The 17,608-nt window shown below is 43.8% G+C and overlaps 1 protein-coding gene across 1 annotated transcript in view; it reads right to left on the bottom strand.

Annotated features, from left to right (window-relative positions):
* LRMDA (leucine rich melanocyte differentiation associated) overlaps nucleotides 1–17,608 on the bottom strand; it is a 1,201,191-nt gene that overhangs the window by 549,062 nt on the left and 634,521 nt on the right. The window contains exon 3 of the mRNA XM_070782009.1: nucleotides 8,088–8,219. Coding sequence (XP_070638110.1) covers nucleotides 8,088–8,219 — 132 coding nt within the window. The remainder of the gene's footprint in view (nucleotides 1–8,087; nucleotides 8,220–17,608) is intronic.

Raw genomic sequence — 17,608 nt, 5'->3', positions numbered from 1 at the left:
TCAAGTCTTCAACAAATGATATCCAGGAACAACCACAAAGGATCACTGGAAGGAGGATGACAGATTAGAAGCATATGGAGAAGATGAGTGAGAAGGTCCTACCAAGGAGGTAAGCTTGAAATACAGAGGGTAAGTGACCAGGAGTCAAAACTTTAACAAATTTCATCACTCAAGACAAAACATACTTAATACTTCTTAAAGTTCAATCACCACACTCTTTAAGAAAATCTCTAAATAAAACTAATTAAAAAGACAATGAATGATTTCAGGAAAAACTTGCCTTTTCCAGCAAGTTCTGTCTTTGGATGTTTCATAGTCATTAAACAAAAAAAAATGAAAAACAAGGAATCTTGCCAGTACTCTAGCCTATGAGTGCTGCCCTTCGAGCCAGGCAAAAGCATCTCAGAGATCCCTGTGCTTTGGAGTGTCTTCCTCAAAAATTGCTCAGTCTTAGTCCAGTATGCAGGATGGGCCAGGGCCAGCAGCATCCCTCAGGGAGGATACTCCATGCCTCGACTTGGACCTGCATACACCTCAGCCCATGTCTTGGTTTCTCCCCTTCAGGGTTCTCTCCAACCTTCTTGCCCACATATGGTACCCATTGGATGTGCCAAAGAACAATAGGACTCATACCCAATATGCTTTCCAGAAGCCTCAAGCCAAGTCCTAGTTCAAGGGGGCAGCCAGACAAGCTGAACCTTCTTACTGGCCAGCACTGTATTTTTGTAAAACTCCAAGAGAGTGGGCCACCAAAATGGCACTGATGTGTTGCTCTGAAGTGATTCAAAGTATTTATGTGGACAATGGCCCTGGAGAATCCATGGGAAGCCCTTTCTACTATGGACAGCAAAGTCCAGATGAAACCTATTTCTCTCTTAGAGACAAATTACTTAAACTTTCATCTTTTTTTTATCTACTGCACAAAGGTGAGAATGTGAAGAAAAGGAACTCAAAACTGGCAAGATCTCCAAGGTAGAGAAACACTAGACAACTGAGTTGGCTTGAAGTCCAACTCAAAGTCCAGTCATTCCTCAATATCTGGTAATTAGCAATGGGAAGGCTTGCATTCTACCATCCAGGGAAGTGGTGGTGGTGGTGGTGGTTTAGTTGCTAAGTCATGTCCGACCTTGGCAACCCCATGGACAGTAGCCTGTCAGGCTCCTCTGTCCATGGGATTCTCCAGGCAAGTATACTGGAGTGGGTTTCCATGTCCTCCTCCAAACCAGACATCTTCCCAAACCAGGGATCGAACCCAGGATCTTCCCAAACCAGAGATCGAACCCAGGTCTCCCACATTGCAGGTGGATTCTTTACCATCTGAGCCACCTGTAAAACTTAATTAAAGAATGAAGTTATAAGGGAATTTGCAGGGAAAAATAGAAAAAGTTCTCATACATAGTATAAGAGAGATTGTTTGCTAAATATTTCCATGTATGGTATCTGTCAACTTAAAAAAGTTTAATTTGCTTCAACACATTTTTTATTCAAAATACACATTGATCTCCATACCTAATTTTGTGTTTGTAATTATATAGTCTTTGCCTTTAAGAGAGCCTCTTCAAATTATGTAAGCGTCACACTTCACAAAATCTGGATCTGCCTCTTAGCAGGAGGCTGTGGAAATGGAAACTCATTTGAATGTCTTGATCATGGGAATTTCTTGGGCAAAGGGTCTGCAGGCTTCAAGAAGCTTCAGCCATTCTGTGCCAGTGAATCCAAGAGGATTCATTGGAGTCTCAGAGTCTGCCTCCTTTGGGATATTTTGTGTAGCAGAAGCAAGTTCTTCTTCCTAAGCCTTCCAACTACCTGCTAAGTCATCATTTGGGCTGGGCAAGGTGGTCCCCCCAAATCCATACTGGTGAGGAATCACTTGCACCTACTCCATGGATGCTCTGGACAAGAACAACATCATTATGTTGACACCAGCACTGGAGACTGACACGTGAGAAGTTTCCAGTGGTTTCTTCATCTCCTGGGTCAATAAGGACGAGCACAGCCTTGTCTTGCCTGACTGTGCGCTTGGGATGGAACCTGTCACATTCCTTTCTGTCAAGTTGCAGAGAAAATTAACCGGAGACAATCAGCCGAGGGAACTTGATGTCTCCAGCTAACCAATACTACCTTTGTGAAGACACTTTCAAGGATTCTCCTAAGGGTGATTTTTTTTTTTTCCTCTCCTTTTAAAATGTGAAGCTATCTGGCACAGTTTCAACTCTCTCCAGCTGGGTTCTCAGCACACACCTGGTTTCCCTCATCAAGTCTTCTCCAGAGTACTTGCCATTTAGACTTTTTTCAATGCTGTCTACAGGTTGCCATTGCGGAGCCCAGCTGTCATGGCTAGGTTTGCCACGGGAGATTTTCTGCAGAGGGCCCAAGATCAAAGCCACATCTTGCCTTGAAAGTTTGGAGCCTGAAGGAGGAGAGGAATCTCATGGTGTCATGTTGGGTTGCACAGGTCTGAAGCTGCTTCCCAAGTGAGAATGGGCACATCTGTCCCTCTGTGCTCAACCCCAGGTCAAAGGGCAGCACCTATGACTCCTGGGGGTATTTCAATTAGAGCTTATCCTGATAGCAGATTTTCAAATGCTGAACAGCCTACATGACATATTTGATTCACACACACACAGGTGTCTGAAAGATTATCACATCCAGATAACAATTAAGGAAACTTACAGTCAAAGATCACACAATGACTAAAAGGCAGAGTCTACATGCAGACCTAGGTCCTACAAAATGACAATTCTAGGGGCCACAAAGAGAGGAATTAAAAAACAAAAACATGAGGAGTCTCTGTGCTTTTGTAGGATCTCACCAGGTGCTCTCATCCAGGTGTTCTCCGTACCTCAGTTACTTTCAATTTGGGGTCATTCATTTAAGGCACCAAAGCCTTGGCTAACAGTAAAATATGCAAGGAACTTGTAAAGGTTCAAGGTGTTAAAGTGATTTCCCATATATATTATGCCAGCACTATCTCTCAACAATACTCTCAGATTAAATACTCAAATTACAGGTAAAGAAAATGAAGCCTCTGACAAGATCCAGCCCCTTCTTCAAGATGACACAGTAAATTGCTGTGGGAACTCCAGTCTGGCCTCCTGACTGCACTCACTGGCCTCCTAACCACAGCCCAGCAGTGTAACATGGAGCACTATTCCTTCTTCCTGCTGGCACCAGAGTTCACAGCGATCTCTTCCTGCATGTGCTGAAGCCAACAGAGAAACAGAAAATGATGCAATGAAGTGTGGCTTAAAATGAAGTCAGCTCATCACCTTTCCTCCACCCAGCCCCAAAGGCCAGTGGGAGAGAGCCATGTGGCTAACGATCTTTTCCTGACGTTTCAGTTGTTCCCTTATTCGGGGCTGGGTATTTAGACATCATACGGCTGAGACTGCCCACGCTTATGGGTGGGTGAGAGGGAGGGAGAATGTGAGTGTTGGGGAGAGAAGCAACACCATGGCTAGTGAGAGTGCTACTCTAAACAAACCACAGAGAGGAGAGATAAGCAATGAGCAGGAGACCGAGAGCTAGGCTGAGACACCCAAGTCTACCCGAACAGGAGCCAAAAGCTGAGGGCTCAACAGAAATGGAACGACGCGCTGAGAGGGCAAGAAGGAAGCACACAGTGGGGAAGGGAGGCATTGGTGAATCTAGAAGAAATGTGCCAAATACTTGGTTTGGGTTCTGGAACCCCCCTCACATTTGTTCTACATTTGATATGTGACTTGCTTTGGCCATGGGGCAGCAACAGCTATGATGCAAACCGAATGTGAAAAGTAGCTGCACATTGAGCTTTGCTCTTGGGGCATCCCTCCCACATGGAGAGGCCTGTGCTAGCCTGTTGGAGACATGGAGCTCCACTAACAACCAATACCAACCTCCAGACATATAAGCAAGGCAATCTCAGATCAGCCAGCCCTAGCAGAGCCTCCAAATAACCGTGGCTGCCTAAGTGACCCAAGGAAGATGAGCAAAACCATCCAGTTGAGCCCTGCCCAAATAGCTGCCATACAGAACTATAAACAAACAAAAATATTGGTTTTTCTAAGACTCTAAGTTTTGGAGTGTGTTACTGTGCAGCAAAGCCAATGGCCAGAGCCAAAGGTTAAGGCATTTCACGGAGTAGCATCCTGGCACCTCGTAACTGTTGTGGAGCCGGGGTATTCAGACAAGCAGGTGGGAGGGCCAGTGGCTGAAAGATAGAGAATGGCACATAGTGCTACTGCTGCTTTTATCTGTCTTTCATTTTTTTTACTTCTTGGTCAAGTATACAAGGTAAGGAAGCCAACCTTTGGGATCATACCAGTAGACCAGAGGAGAAAGAAGACATGTTCCATCATGAAAAAGCCAACTGTTGGTTTGTGTATATACTGGCAATAAAGCACTTACAACAGTATAGTGATATATCTGGCCAGCTCTACAGCTGCACATTGCCTTCTGCTTCCTTCTGGTTCCTTCCACACCACCAACATTGATTCCTCAGTGTTACTGCCACAGACCAGAGATGCTGGAACAGGGAAAGGACTGAACCAAGGAAAAACAAGAAGCCTGTTAATCTCTGGTGATAGCCACACTGAGAATAAGACCACCACCAGTCTAGCTTATCCCTTTAAAAATGAAAAACATTCTGCACAGCAAAGGAATCCACCAACAAAATAAAAAGGTAACTCACTGAATGGGAGAAAATAATTATAAATACTATTTCATGAGGGGCTAATATCTAAACTATATAAAGAACCCATATAACTCAATAGCAAAAAAAAAAAAATTACAATTACAAAATGGACAGAAGATCTGAATAGACATTTTTCCAAAGAAGACACACAGATGACCAACGGGTACATGAAAAGATGTTCAACATCATTGATCATTAGAGAAATGCAAATCAAAACCACCCTGTGATTTCACCTTATGCCTGTTAGAATGGCTACTATCAAAAAGACAAGAAGCAGTGACTGCTGGTGAGGATGTGAAGAAAAGGGAACCCTTGAACACTGCTGACGGGAATGTAAACCGGTGTAGCCACTATGGAAAACAGTATGCGTGTTCCTCAAAAAAATTAAAAATAAGACTAGCATTTGATCCAGGATTCCACTCCTGGATATTTATCCAAAGAAAGCAAAAACACTAACTTGAAAAGATATGCGTAGCTCTATGCTCACTGCAGCATTATTTACAATAGCCAAGACGTGGAAACAACGTTAAGTGTCTATCAGTGGGTGAATGGATAAAGAAAATGATACACACACACACACACACGCACGCAAAACACAATATTATTCAGCCAGAAAAAGTATAAAATCTTGCTATATGTAACAACATGGGTGGATCTCAAGAACTTTTTTACGCTGAGTGAAATAAGTCAGAGAAAGACAAATGCTGTATGATCTCTCTTATATGTGGAATTTAAAACAATAACATTAAGACCAACCTCATACATAAAAAGAATAGATCAGTGGTTGCTAGAAGAGGGAGTGGAGGGTGGGAGAAATGGTGAAGTATTTTGGTTGCTGTTGTTTTTAGTTTAAATAAATTAAGTGAATGAATGAATGAATTCTAACGTGGATCCCTGAACATTTTCAATATATTCTAAACCAGGTTATGAAAATGAATCTTCTAAAATGAGAGATAATAATGCTTAGCAAATTCACATGAAACATGAATCTTAGTAGAATCTAACCTATTTAATCTAACCAGGTAATCTGTCAACCATCAATACTTGCTCAATATCTCTTCGACTGCCAGTGGTAATAAAAAAAAGCAATACTATAACCTATGTATATTAAACACATAGGTATCCAAAAAATACTTTCCAATAGTTATTATACAAATCAGAGATTGAGCAAGAAAATCACCCACTAATTCATCTGCAGATTGTCATTATATGAAATGACATTCTCTCATAGTGGGTGTGCCTGTCTTTTAACTGTTTTGCTCAAGCTGGTGCTAAAATGTGTTTGCAGGTCTCCGTATGTACCAACTAATATTACAGAGACGTGGCCAGGAAGTGTGCTGAGTGAGAAGAGCAATTGAGTTTTGGATTAACATTTGCTGTACAGTCTTTGTGGCTTCATCTGTGGGCTGTTAGGGAAGCCCTTCTCACTGCACCATTTCTTATATTGCTTTCTTGACAATATCCCAGGGCAGAGGCAGCTGGTTTTATAGTCACGCAAAAATCTGCTTTGCATATGTCATCATTGTACTTTGATTCCAACACACACAAAAAATTTTCATACAATCCTCTTTGTCAGTTACTCTAACAGGCAGGTGAAAGCTGTAAAATCACACGTACAAAAAAAAAAAAAAAAATGCAAGAGGCTCTTAGAAGATTAGCTGTGTGGCCACGGTAAACATAATTAAACTGACACATGAACCCCAACTCCAACAACTCCAACAGCCTCCAGTAAAGTGGGACACAGAACATGAGCATGGGCTCCATAGGAGGAAACGTATCATTCAAACTGTAGTCTAATTATCCTTTTATTCTTAGTTGATTTCAGAATATCAAGCAGGTGATCATCTCAAATGGCCAAGGAAGCCATAAGACACACTATAACTATTTGAAAAATTATTTTCAATAATTTTTATTCAATTTTTTGCTAATATTGGCAACAACCAGGAAATTTGGTTGACCAAAGGATAGGAGAGGAAAAAATAATCCATGAATATTTCATTATGATAAAGACTGATATTTACTTATAAGCCTTCTCATTCTTCTAAGAAAATACCAATTAATAATGGCCACAAACAGTATATTTTACTGAATAAACACAATGTTAACTTATAACAACATATAAGCAGTGATTAATAATTTTGCAAATCATTCTTACAGCTGACATAAACATATATGCTAATCTCAACATATACGTCTAGCTTTATTTCATACTTTGTGGGAAAATGCCCCATCCTGTATCTATTTCTAACTTACCATGTGAACACAAACATGTGATTAAACCACCTCAGGTCTCAAACACTCCATCAATAAAACAAGGTGATTGGATTTCAAGTCTGAGGCAACATAGTCAAGTGGAAAGAACTCTGGATCTGGCCTCAGCTGAGACTGAATCCAGGGCCTGGTACCTTGTTAAACATCTGGCTGTGGGCCTATGCTTCAATTCTTTGCTAATCTAGGTAAATGGAGAAACCACACCCTTCTCAAAGGGTTTGCAGGAATGAAAACAAAATACACTTTAAGTTACCAAGCACAGTGCCTCATCCATAGGAGTGCTCAATAAAGAACAGCTGATCATAACAATTCCTTCATCCCACAATCATTTATTAAACTTCAACTTTGTGCCAGACATTATTCTAGGTGTGAAGGCAACAAGTAGTAACAAAACTGACGAAACACCCTGCTTAAGCACCCTGGCACTGTGTGGGCATAGAGGTCTACAGCGCTAACTGGGAGGAGCTGTGCGCCTCACACTGCATAACCTTTGATTGATTTCTCAGCCTCATTACAGAATCCAGAGCAATGGACCCCTCTGAAGTATCATCCCAGGCTGCTAGATCCTCACCACACTGGAATGGCTCTCCTTGGCCCTTCTCATCATCCCAGTACTGTGAACACCACGGGGGTCAGAGCTGGACCTGAGCCCCTTTCCCCTCTCTCTGGTCAGCAGTGTTCCGCAAACCTGCCCCAGAGCCTTCCAGAAACCTCCTTGAAGGCTGAAGTTGCTTGGCCGCACTACCCTCTGCTTCCCACCAGAGGTCGCCCTCCCACACAAGCCCAAGCAAACAGAAGCCGGCTTTGCCTTCTCGGCAGCAGTGACATTATTTTCTTTCTCTATTTTTATCTATTAAAAAGATTTCTTCACAGCCATAACTTAGATCTCTACACTAAAATGGAGCAACAGGAAGATATAATGGTGCATTTCATTTATGAATGACCTATAATAAATTACTCTGAAGTGTCCCGAGTGCCAGGAGACAGAACGCTTTGTCTGCCCACGGATGTATTTCACCTACTTTAATTTAGCTGACACATAAAACTCATTTGACATTTCACAGGTATTTGTGTGGGGGGGATGGCCTGCGGGAGGGGACCACTTAGGGTCCAGGCAGGGAGTGGGGGCAGGGGCAGAGCCAAGGATATTTGGTTCTTGTTGAGGGTTAAGGTGTGGAGCCTGGGTAACCCTGGCAACACGAGGTCATCGCCGAGCAGATTGTTGTCCAAGATGAGTTCCTCCAGGCTCCCGAACGCGCTCAGTCCTTCCAGTGACCTGCAACGACAAAGCCAACAGGAAAAATGATCCTGCACTAAATCAGGGAGGCCATTATGAGCCGAAATAAATATTTTAACCTTCCCTTTCAGGACTGGGAATAGTTTGGGCTTGGTGCCTGTCAGCAAAGTGAATGACAAGAATTAGTAGAGGGAGCCGGGGCGGGGGCGGCGGGGGAGAAGGGGCCGCTGGCACTCACCGCATCCTTCACGCATTGCCAACATGAAGGATGAGGGTCACTTAGTGAGTAGCCAGGATCCAAAACAAAGGGCTTCAGATACGGCCTGCAGGATAAATTTGTCACTGTCTTGTGCCTTCAGGCACCCAGCCTCGGCTGACCCTAACCTCCATTCCCAAGATAAATAACTCTGTCACAGTTCACCTTCATTCCCTGGACACAAATTTAAGTTGTCATCCATCATTTCTGCCCAGAAATATCATACCCTCTTACAATAATAAATATAACTTCAAGTATCATTTCTTAGCGGTTCTCCTCTGCGCAGTCCTAGGAAACGGCAGGGAAGGCTTCCTTTCTCTGCATTCACCGCCTTTGACTTTCCCCCACCTCTGCTTTTTTTTTTTTTTTTTTCTTTACTAATCACTTAATTTGCTTCTGCCCAGTGTCCCAGTGGCTACCTCAAAAGGCAAGACATTGGAGGAAACACACAATCACTCCAGTCTGAGGGGCCGTTTCTTTTTCTTTCAAGATTTCTTTTTGTTAGGCAAGGGTAGGTTAAGAAAGGGGTTGAGGGAATTTCTGCCTCAAGGCTCCCTGCTTGAAGTTTATTGTTTTAATTTATGGATAGTGGATTTCTCACTTTAGTTTTTGGGAAAAAAAAAAAAAAAAAGGCATTGAATGCAACAATAGAGATGTGGAGGCAGTAAAGAAAACAGACATCTGAAAGAATAAAGTACCCAGCTCAGGGCTAAAAAAGTATCAGAAAGGGGAAAACAACCCCGGTAATAGGCATAGCTGAAAGTTAGCTGTAAGGTTAGGGGTGCGTGAGGTGCCGGCAGCGAGGGGCAGTTGTGTGCATGTGTCTGTCCAGTATACACAGACGGTAATTACAGAAAGCCACCCAGTGGAGGGACTCACAGGGCTGGGCCACATGCTCCCGGCTCGTTCACCTGCCAGACCCAAGAGCTGTGCTGAGCTTGCAGAGGCTGACAGCTGAGCTACGACGCTGGCCAGAGGGCTGGCTTGCACGGCCTCTCTGGCTATTCTATAAAATGTAACCAATCGGGGAGACGTTGTCTACACTATTTATGCATTTACTGATAGCACTTCCATTACAGACCCCTCTGCTTGCCTATGCTATGCCTAGACCTGTGGTTTGAGTGTGAACTTGAGTACCAGACCTTTTTCGTGACATCCGTCCAAAAGGACTCCAAAATTAAGAGGTGATACTTGGGAGGTGAGAGAAGCAGTTCAACCCCCAGACTTCACTGGGCCCAGAACGCCACCAGCAGCCCCATTCCTGCCCCAAACCTCCAGGTGGCCCTAGCCAGGGCCTAGCACCCAGACCACACTGAATCCCTGTAACTGACACTATATACTCCACAGCAGGAGTGGGGGTGGGGGTGTACTGCGTACATCTGGGGTCACGGGTCAACAGAATCATCACGTTCCATTTCCTCCACCTCTTCTCTCTTCTTCCTCATGCTTCAGGAAGGCAACACACAATTTATACACATGCAGTCAGGAAGCCCTGGTATTTTACCTCTGTCCCGTCATTTACTTGCAGCCTGAATCTGGGAGTCTCAGTAAGTCCTGTGAGCTCCCTTCATCTATGTTGCCTGAAGCTAGTTGAATCTTATGAAGAATAAGTGAGAGAGGAGTAACAACTTACTAGCAAATACTGGTTTCATTCTTTTCCTTCCTCCTTTCATTTGCTGATTTTTCTGGAAGCCCTGACCTTTGGTCAGGGATCCTGATGCAGGGGATGTGCAGAGAAACAGATGTGCAAAGGTGTATAGTAAGGGTGGCTTCTCATGGAAATGCCAACCTTTCCTGAAGTCCCTTCCTCTTTGGGGGTTAATGAGTGCTGATGCCAAAGTGCTTTTCAGAACTAGCCCCTGTTTATCTCTAGGGGAGTCGAGGCCACCTCCACATCAGGGCACCTAACAGACGGGTAATAAGCCCTTGTGCTCAAACATCAGCTGGGCTCTGGTCAAAGGCACATCCAAATACACACCATCCTGGAGTAATGCAAACATAATGCTCTTATCAGGAGAATCAGCGAATGGCTGGCAACTGGCAAGCCGAAGAAAGCTCCTTTCCAAGAGTGCTTCAGGGGAGGCATAAAACAAGATGACACAGCATGGGGAGGACAAAGCCTGGAACACTTGGAGTGCCACAGAGACGCCTTTCCCTCCAGGGCTGGGCTCTGGGGCAGAACTCACAACAGAAGCCTTCAGAGAGCAGTGCAGAAGCTCGGGCTCGAATCCCCTGTCACTTGCCTGGTTCGAGATCCTATTTTGCCATGTGTTTAGCTGCTCATTTAAAAGGGAACCTTGTTACATGGCGGGGTGGGGAGGAGGGGCAGGGGGTGCATATTAATAAATCCCTATCTTCATGTCAACAGTGTGATGTGCACTTGGTGATTTAATCAGCTAAATTCAGAGCTGAGGGACTGGGGACAGGAGGCAAAGAGCATAATAAAGGGTAAAACTGGAGAGGACAGGATTTCTGGAGCTTGGCTGGCATGTGGAAGGCAATAAACAGCTGCTTAGAGGATGCCTTTTACACTTTAGAAACTTTTTACTTTTGTGTTGATGTTGTTGACGTTTTCCTGGAAGAAGGGGGAAGAAGTTAAGTGGGTCAATCTTTTAGCTCATACCCCTCTATACAAGATGCCTGCAAAGAGATGCATGCTATCAAATAAAATGACAAGGCAAAAAAGGCTCTAAGGGTCCACACAGATCTATGCTGTTCAAGGGACAGCTATGGTACAAGGAAAAGACGACAGGACCAAAAGATCTCGTTATAATCTCGTATGTGGACAGCAAGACACACCCCAGACCCAAGAGCCCTGGTAGAGGAGGTGACTGTCACTCCAGAGTCACTCACCAGCTCGGTTGGCTGTAGCTACAAATGCCTGAGGGGTGGGCCAGGAAGGCTAAGCAGACCTGAGTGCCATGGTCAGGGGCTGGACGGGGAGAGTAAGGCAAGGCCAGCTGGACAAAGGTCTTCTCAGCCCAGTGGAGAGATGTCAAGGGCAGGCACGGAGACCCAGTGTGTGGTCTGATCGGTAGCAGGTGGTTTGCTCTGGACACCTAACCAGCACCTCTGAAGCACACTGCAGGCTGCCTGCCTTCACTCCACCAGCAGGAAGGCTGCCCATGATGTCACCCACAGGTACCATCTTGGTTACCTTATTCGCAGGGCTCCGGTTGGGCTCCCCTAGGAGCCGCTGTGGCTGCCGGGAGAGTCCCTGTGCCTTTTCCAAAGTCACATCAAAATGACAAAACATCAGAACGCATTCAGCTCCAGCAGATTCAAACAGAGAGAACTTTTAAGTTTCCACTGTAATTAACCCTATCCTCGTTAAGATAATTATGATCAAGCTTCCTGTCAGAGTTAATATCCCAGCATCACTGCCCGTGGCTCCCACTCTGCCTTCATTAGCTTATAAAAACAGTGGCTCTAAACAGGCTCCTCACCCTCTGCAAGCCAGGCCAGTGGTCGTGAGCCTCCAGGATGGAGGGGCCTCAGGCAGGGCAGCTGGGCCCATGGAGGTGCTGCTCCCAGACCCGCAACCTTTTCTGCTCCTGAGTGGGCACACGCTCAGTGGTCTCCATCCTTTCCCAAAAGTTAGCTGCTCGTCAGAATGGGGAAGGAGAAGGGCTCTGGGCCAGAGCAGGCCTGGGAGGTCTGGGGCAGAAGACCTCACACCAGGTCCCAGGGAAACGCCTGCACAGTGACTTAGAACACTGGTCACAACCAAACCACAAGGACAGGACAGATAGCACATAGTTACCTGTGGGGGATAAAGGAAGAAACACGAGAACGGGAAGCCTGTGATAAGACTGCTCACGTCTGACCCATGCGAGGAATCCTTTATTTCTGCCATAAAATTCCTTTTATATCCTATTCAAATGCAGCTCCCCCTCCCCCAGCCAGGAAACCCACCAAGGGACACATCCAGAGTTCCCAGTTCCAGAGCTGCCCAGCTCATCTTGGGGTGCAGGCTGTGGTAAGAATTAGCTCCCCTTGTCCTCAACCCCCAGCCCATAGCGGGGATGATACTTCTGCCTGACATGAGGTGGGCAGGGAATGGGAGGACAGGTAACCATGGAACCCGAGAAAGGTAAGTGTCTCTGTGGAACCAGAGTTACCTCAAATCCAGAACCAGAGGGTGGGATGTTCTCAAACCAATTAAGAAAATAAGATTTCCACTAAGATATTTACGTCTCCCCCTAGGATACTTACCTAAATATCCACATACATACTTTTTATTCAGAAAATGGGGAGGCCTTGGACCTAGAGGACCTAACCCATATGTCTGATGTCTCCCACACTGGCTAGACCTACAGAGCTTCCCAGGTCAGCCACTGCCTGCTCTACAATGGTCTTTTCATGTGACTACTGTCTACCCAGCTCCCAACCAAAAGGATCTCAGTGCAATCTCCCTAACAACCTGGAAAGTTTCAACATGTACTAAGGGCTCAGTGCCTCTTTGCCAACTGACTCCTGCTCAGCCAGGAGCCTGTGAAGTGCTGAGAAAAAAAAAAGCTGTCAATAGTATTCCAAGGGCAGGACAAAGAGTAAGCTGAGGGTGACCAGTCAGGGTCTAGGAGGGCAGTCTCTCAATTTATATTTTTTCAGGGGCCAGAGGGCCTCCCTCTCTTTACCCCATGGCCAAGCGTCTGAGAATAGGCAGAAGTGGTATTCAGAAAGTCTGCACCTGTACAACAGGGCTGGTTATTAAACTACTTCAGTATTTTCTTATCAGTTGGCACAAAACTGCAGCTCTGAATATCCAGGGTGCCCCACCCTCTTACCCTGGCTGCTCCCCTAGACCTCCCAGACCTTTCCACAATTCAGCAACTAAGTGGTTAATGACCTTCTCACCCTCACTGCACAGGGCTTTTTAGGACCCTGCTTTAGCCAAGATCATTCTGATTGGTCAGTGCAACTGTTAAATAATTTAAACACCCTTGAAAGCAGAAATAGGAATTTGTACTCTTTACTCCACCCCACTATGCCAAGTGCAGTGTCTAGCACACAGCAGGTCCCTGGGAACACCTGCATGCTGACGAGAATAGATCCACCCAGTCCATCCTCAAGGAGACCAGCCCTGGGCGTCCACCAGAAGGGCTGAGGCTGAGGCCGAGACTCCAGTACTTTGGCCACCTCATGCGAAGAGTTGACTCATTGGAAAAAGACTGATGCTGGGAGGGATTGGGGGCAGGAGGAGAAGGGGACGACAGAGGATGAGATGGCTGGATGGCATCACCAACTCGATGGACGTGAGTCTGAGTGAACTCCAGGAGTTGGTGATGGACAGGGAGGCCTGGCGGGCTACAGTTCATGGGGTCGCAAAGAGTCGGACACGACTAAGCGACTGAACTGAACCGAACTGACAAGAATAGTGGCCACATTAAAGCTACAAGGACAGGACAGACAGCACATATTTACATGTGGGGAATGGGGAACTTGTGATAAGACCACTTATGTCCCAGAAAATGGCCCAGTCATCTAGCCCATGAGTGGAATCCTTTGTGTCTGCCATAAAATTCTTTTTATATCCTATTTAAGTGGATATAACTAGAGAGAGTATATAATCTATAGTATATTACTATACATAGTATTATACATACAGTTATAACTATATATTTTCTACATATTTTTCTGTTTCAGGTCACAAAACTGAGGATATATGTACAAATAATAATAGAAATCAACCCTCTATATTGTAAGTATATAAATAAAGGGTGAAAGTGTTTTTAAAACTAGAATGTGGAAAAGGTTCTAGGCTATCTAAGATTGTGCAGACTGCCACCATGTTACGGTATATCACATGGGATTTGTCCAAGTCACTTCCAAAGCCCTACTGAGCTCCTGTCAGGATGGAGTGTCCCTGAGCTTCAGAGAATAAAATTCAACAATAGTAAAAGAGATCTGAATCCAAGACCAGTCAAAAATCGAAGGTAGTTAGCTATGAATTTGTTACCTCTAAGTGGGATCAAGTCTAAAGCCATCAGGTACCATACTTAATAACACTAAAAAACTGTTAAATATGATCCCTCAAGAATTACAGAGAATGAGAAAGGAGCTAGGTGCCCAGAAATAGGTGGCTGTGTTTCCAATTATTTGAAAAGAGATGAAACATTCCTTGAACTTTGGATTAATAAATTCATAAACTTACTTGCATCAGACTATGGCTCTGAGAGTCAGTATTTGCTTGTCTGATGTTGTATGGCGATATAAGTCATGTGTGTGACCATGTTACCCTTTTCACATTTGTTGTCAGGAAGCTCAGAGCTAAACTGTGACCCAGCTGCAAAAAGGCAGCACCCCATCGTCTCTACATCTACTTTCAAACTTCAATGTCAAGATTTATAAAATTATTATAGTCTATTAGTGTTTTTCATTTTATTAACTCTAGTAGGCTAGCTCAGTCCTTCATATAATGAGGTAAGATATCAAATTAATGTAAGTTCACTTCACAAACAGGCAGTTTCTGTGCATTAAGGACAAGTTCTGTGAGACAAGCAATGAATGTGGGTGGGTGACTAAGAATAAAGATGTATATCATATCTCCTTTTCAAAATGTCTTTGAAAAGAATTCTGGTAATTCTAACGATATCCTTGTGGCAGAAAAGAAAAAGCGGACTAGAAAGTGACCACTGTAGGTAGAATCTAATTGGTTCAAGAATATACCTGAAGAATTCTAATTAATGGCTCAACTTGCTCTGGGAGAAGGTTCTGGAAACTTTGTCCTGGTGTTTTGCTAATGACTTGGTTACAGACTTGCTTATCATATCTATAGAGGCCATCACCCTCCAAGTGTTAGTTGTTCAGCCGTGTCCGACTCTTCGTGATCCCATGGACTACAGTCTGCCAGAAGCCTCTGTCCATGGGATTTCCTAAGCAAGGATACTGGAGTGGGTTGCCATTTCTCCTCCAGGGGATCTTCCCAACCCAGGGATTGAACACTGGTCTCCCGCATTGCAGGCCAACTCTTCACCACCTGAGTCAGCAAGCTCCCATCACCCTAGAAATATATTTAAAAGGATTCAGTAGGATTCAAAATGATCCTGCTGCAATCAGCTCGCTGTTTCAGCCCACAGGATGACATTTTTCAATGTCTATCATAAAAATCTAAATATAAAGTTCAACTATCCCAAAATACACATTTAAATAAAAAATTAAAAGGCAAGTGAAAACTGGGGAAAACATTTACAATCTCTCTGATAGTCAGTCTAAGGCTTAATATTCTTAATAGAGTGTTTGAAAATCATTAAGGAAAAGCTGAAAGCCCTAAGAGGAAAATGATCAAAAGATGGCGATAGAAAATACACAAAGAATGCAAATGGTCAATAATGAAAATGTGGGGTAAAATTTCAGCTTCATTGGGAATCCAAAATATTCAAATTAAATAAGATATTTTCACCTAACTAGCAAATTCACTGTTTTCTTAACTCTTAACATAGTCTTGTCAAAAGTTCAGAGTAACAGACTAACACAGCACTAATGGGAGAATGAAATTGTTTTAACCTTTCTGGATGTCAGTTTATACTAAAGCCTTAAAAACTGTCACCTTTTCATCCAGAAATTCCAAGAATTCATTCAGCAAATATCAAAGAAGTGTATATGGTTTAAGTATGTTCATTACAGCATTATTTATAATAACATTGTAAACAAGCCTAAATGCCCAATGGTAAAGGAATTATTACATAAAACTCTCTCTCTCTATATATATATGTGTGTGTGTGTGTGTGTGTGTGTGTGTGTGTGTGATAAATAGCATGCAGCAAATGATATCGTAATTTAAAATATTATAGGCAGAAATATATTGATCCAGTAAAAGTATTAATTTAAGAACCTAAATTAAGTTATAATACATGTAATACACACACAAAGATCTCATGCATGGAATTAAGTCATCCATGCACTCCCTTCCATTTCCAATACAGATTTTCATCCGTACCACGTCTTCCATGTTGATGGTTAAGAGTCATTAGTATGTTGGTCATTTCCAGTTTATAAACTCCTGTTACTATACCATCTTGTGCTTTGTAACTTTATGACAATTCTTTATACACAAATACACTTTGATGTATACATATATATCCACATATCTAGTCATGGGTGGATGGTTGGATAGATCCCAGACATACACCACTAACCCTTTCCCTCTCATACTTTTCACTGGTTATTACATTTTCTATCATGATTACCTTATAATCAGGACAAACTCCAGTAAATTGCCGTCGCTGCTGTCGTTTGGTTGCTGAGTTGTCTCCAACTCTGCTCTTTGGGGTTTCCCTGGTGGCGCTAGTTGTAACTTGGAGCTAGTCTTCCAATGAAGGAGATGTAAGAGATGCAGGTTCGACCCCTGGGTTGGGAAGATTCCCTGGAGGAGGGCATGCAACCCACTCCAGTATTCTTGCCTGGAGCATCCCATGGACAGAGGAGCCTGGTGAGCTACAGTTCATAGGGTCACATAGAGTTGGACACGACTGAAGCGACTTTGCAGGCACACATGCCCTTTGCTCTTTACTGTAGCCTGCCAGGCTCCCGTCTATGGAATTTCTGTTACCTTTAAATAAAACAAGACAAGTCCCCAAACAGAAGTTTGAGAAGCCTCGGATAAAGAGGAGTGTGTATGAAGAAGGCTTAGTAAGTATGAATCTCCAAAGTGGGGCTGCCACCACAGAAGCTAATTTGATCCTAGTCCACACTCCTGGCCCCAAAGTAACTACTGGGAGCTATGTTTCAATTCTTGGTGCCAGACTCTAAGAAGCATCAGCATTCAGAAACTTCACAACCGGAACCATCAAGCAGTTTGGAAGGGCGTAAGGAACAGTGACTGAGACAGTCAAGATTATCTAACCAGAAGTAGAGAAGGCTTAGTTGCTTCAAAGTACTGAGTCTATGACATGCCAAAAAGCAGAATAAAAAAACAAATTTATAGATTTGAGAAAATGATGTAACTTGGGAGAAGTCTTGAATCTTTTTTTTTTTTTTAACTTTTGAAAAATAGAGAGCTGTTTGCCAAAGGATTGAGCTGCCTTACAAGTCACTATATGCATCTGATCAGAAACTGGGAATCATAAAGGATGTTTACAGGGAATTTCGGCAGAGAAAACATGAGACTCAGTGACCTCCAAGATTCTACTCCGATTCTGTGCTTCTCTGACTAGACTCCTTTTGCTACAAC

Source organism: Bos indicus, chromosome 28 (assembly GCF_029378745.1).
Source record: "Bos indicus isolate NIAB-ARS_2022 breed Sahiwal x Tharparkar chromosome 28, NIAB-ARS_B.indTharparkar_mat_pri_1.0, whole genome shotgun sequence".
NCBI lineage: Eukaryota > Metazoa > Chordata > Mammalia > Artiodactyla > Bovidae > Bos > Bos indicus.
The sequence above is the reverse complement of the archived record's forward strand: the minus strand, read 5'-3'. Positions and strand labels throughout refer to the sequence as shown.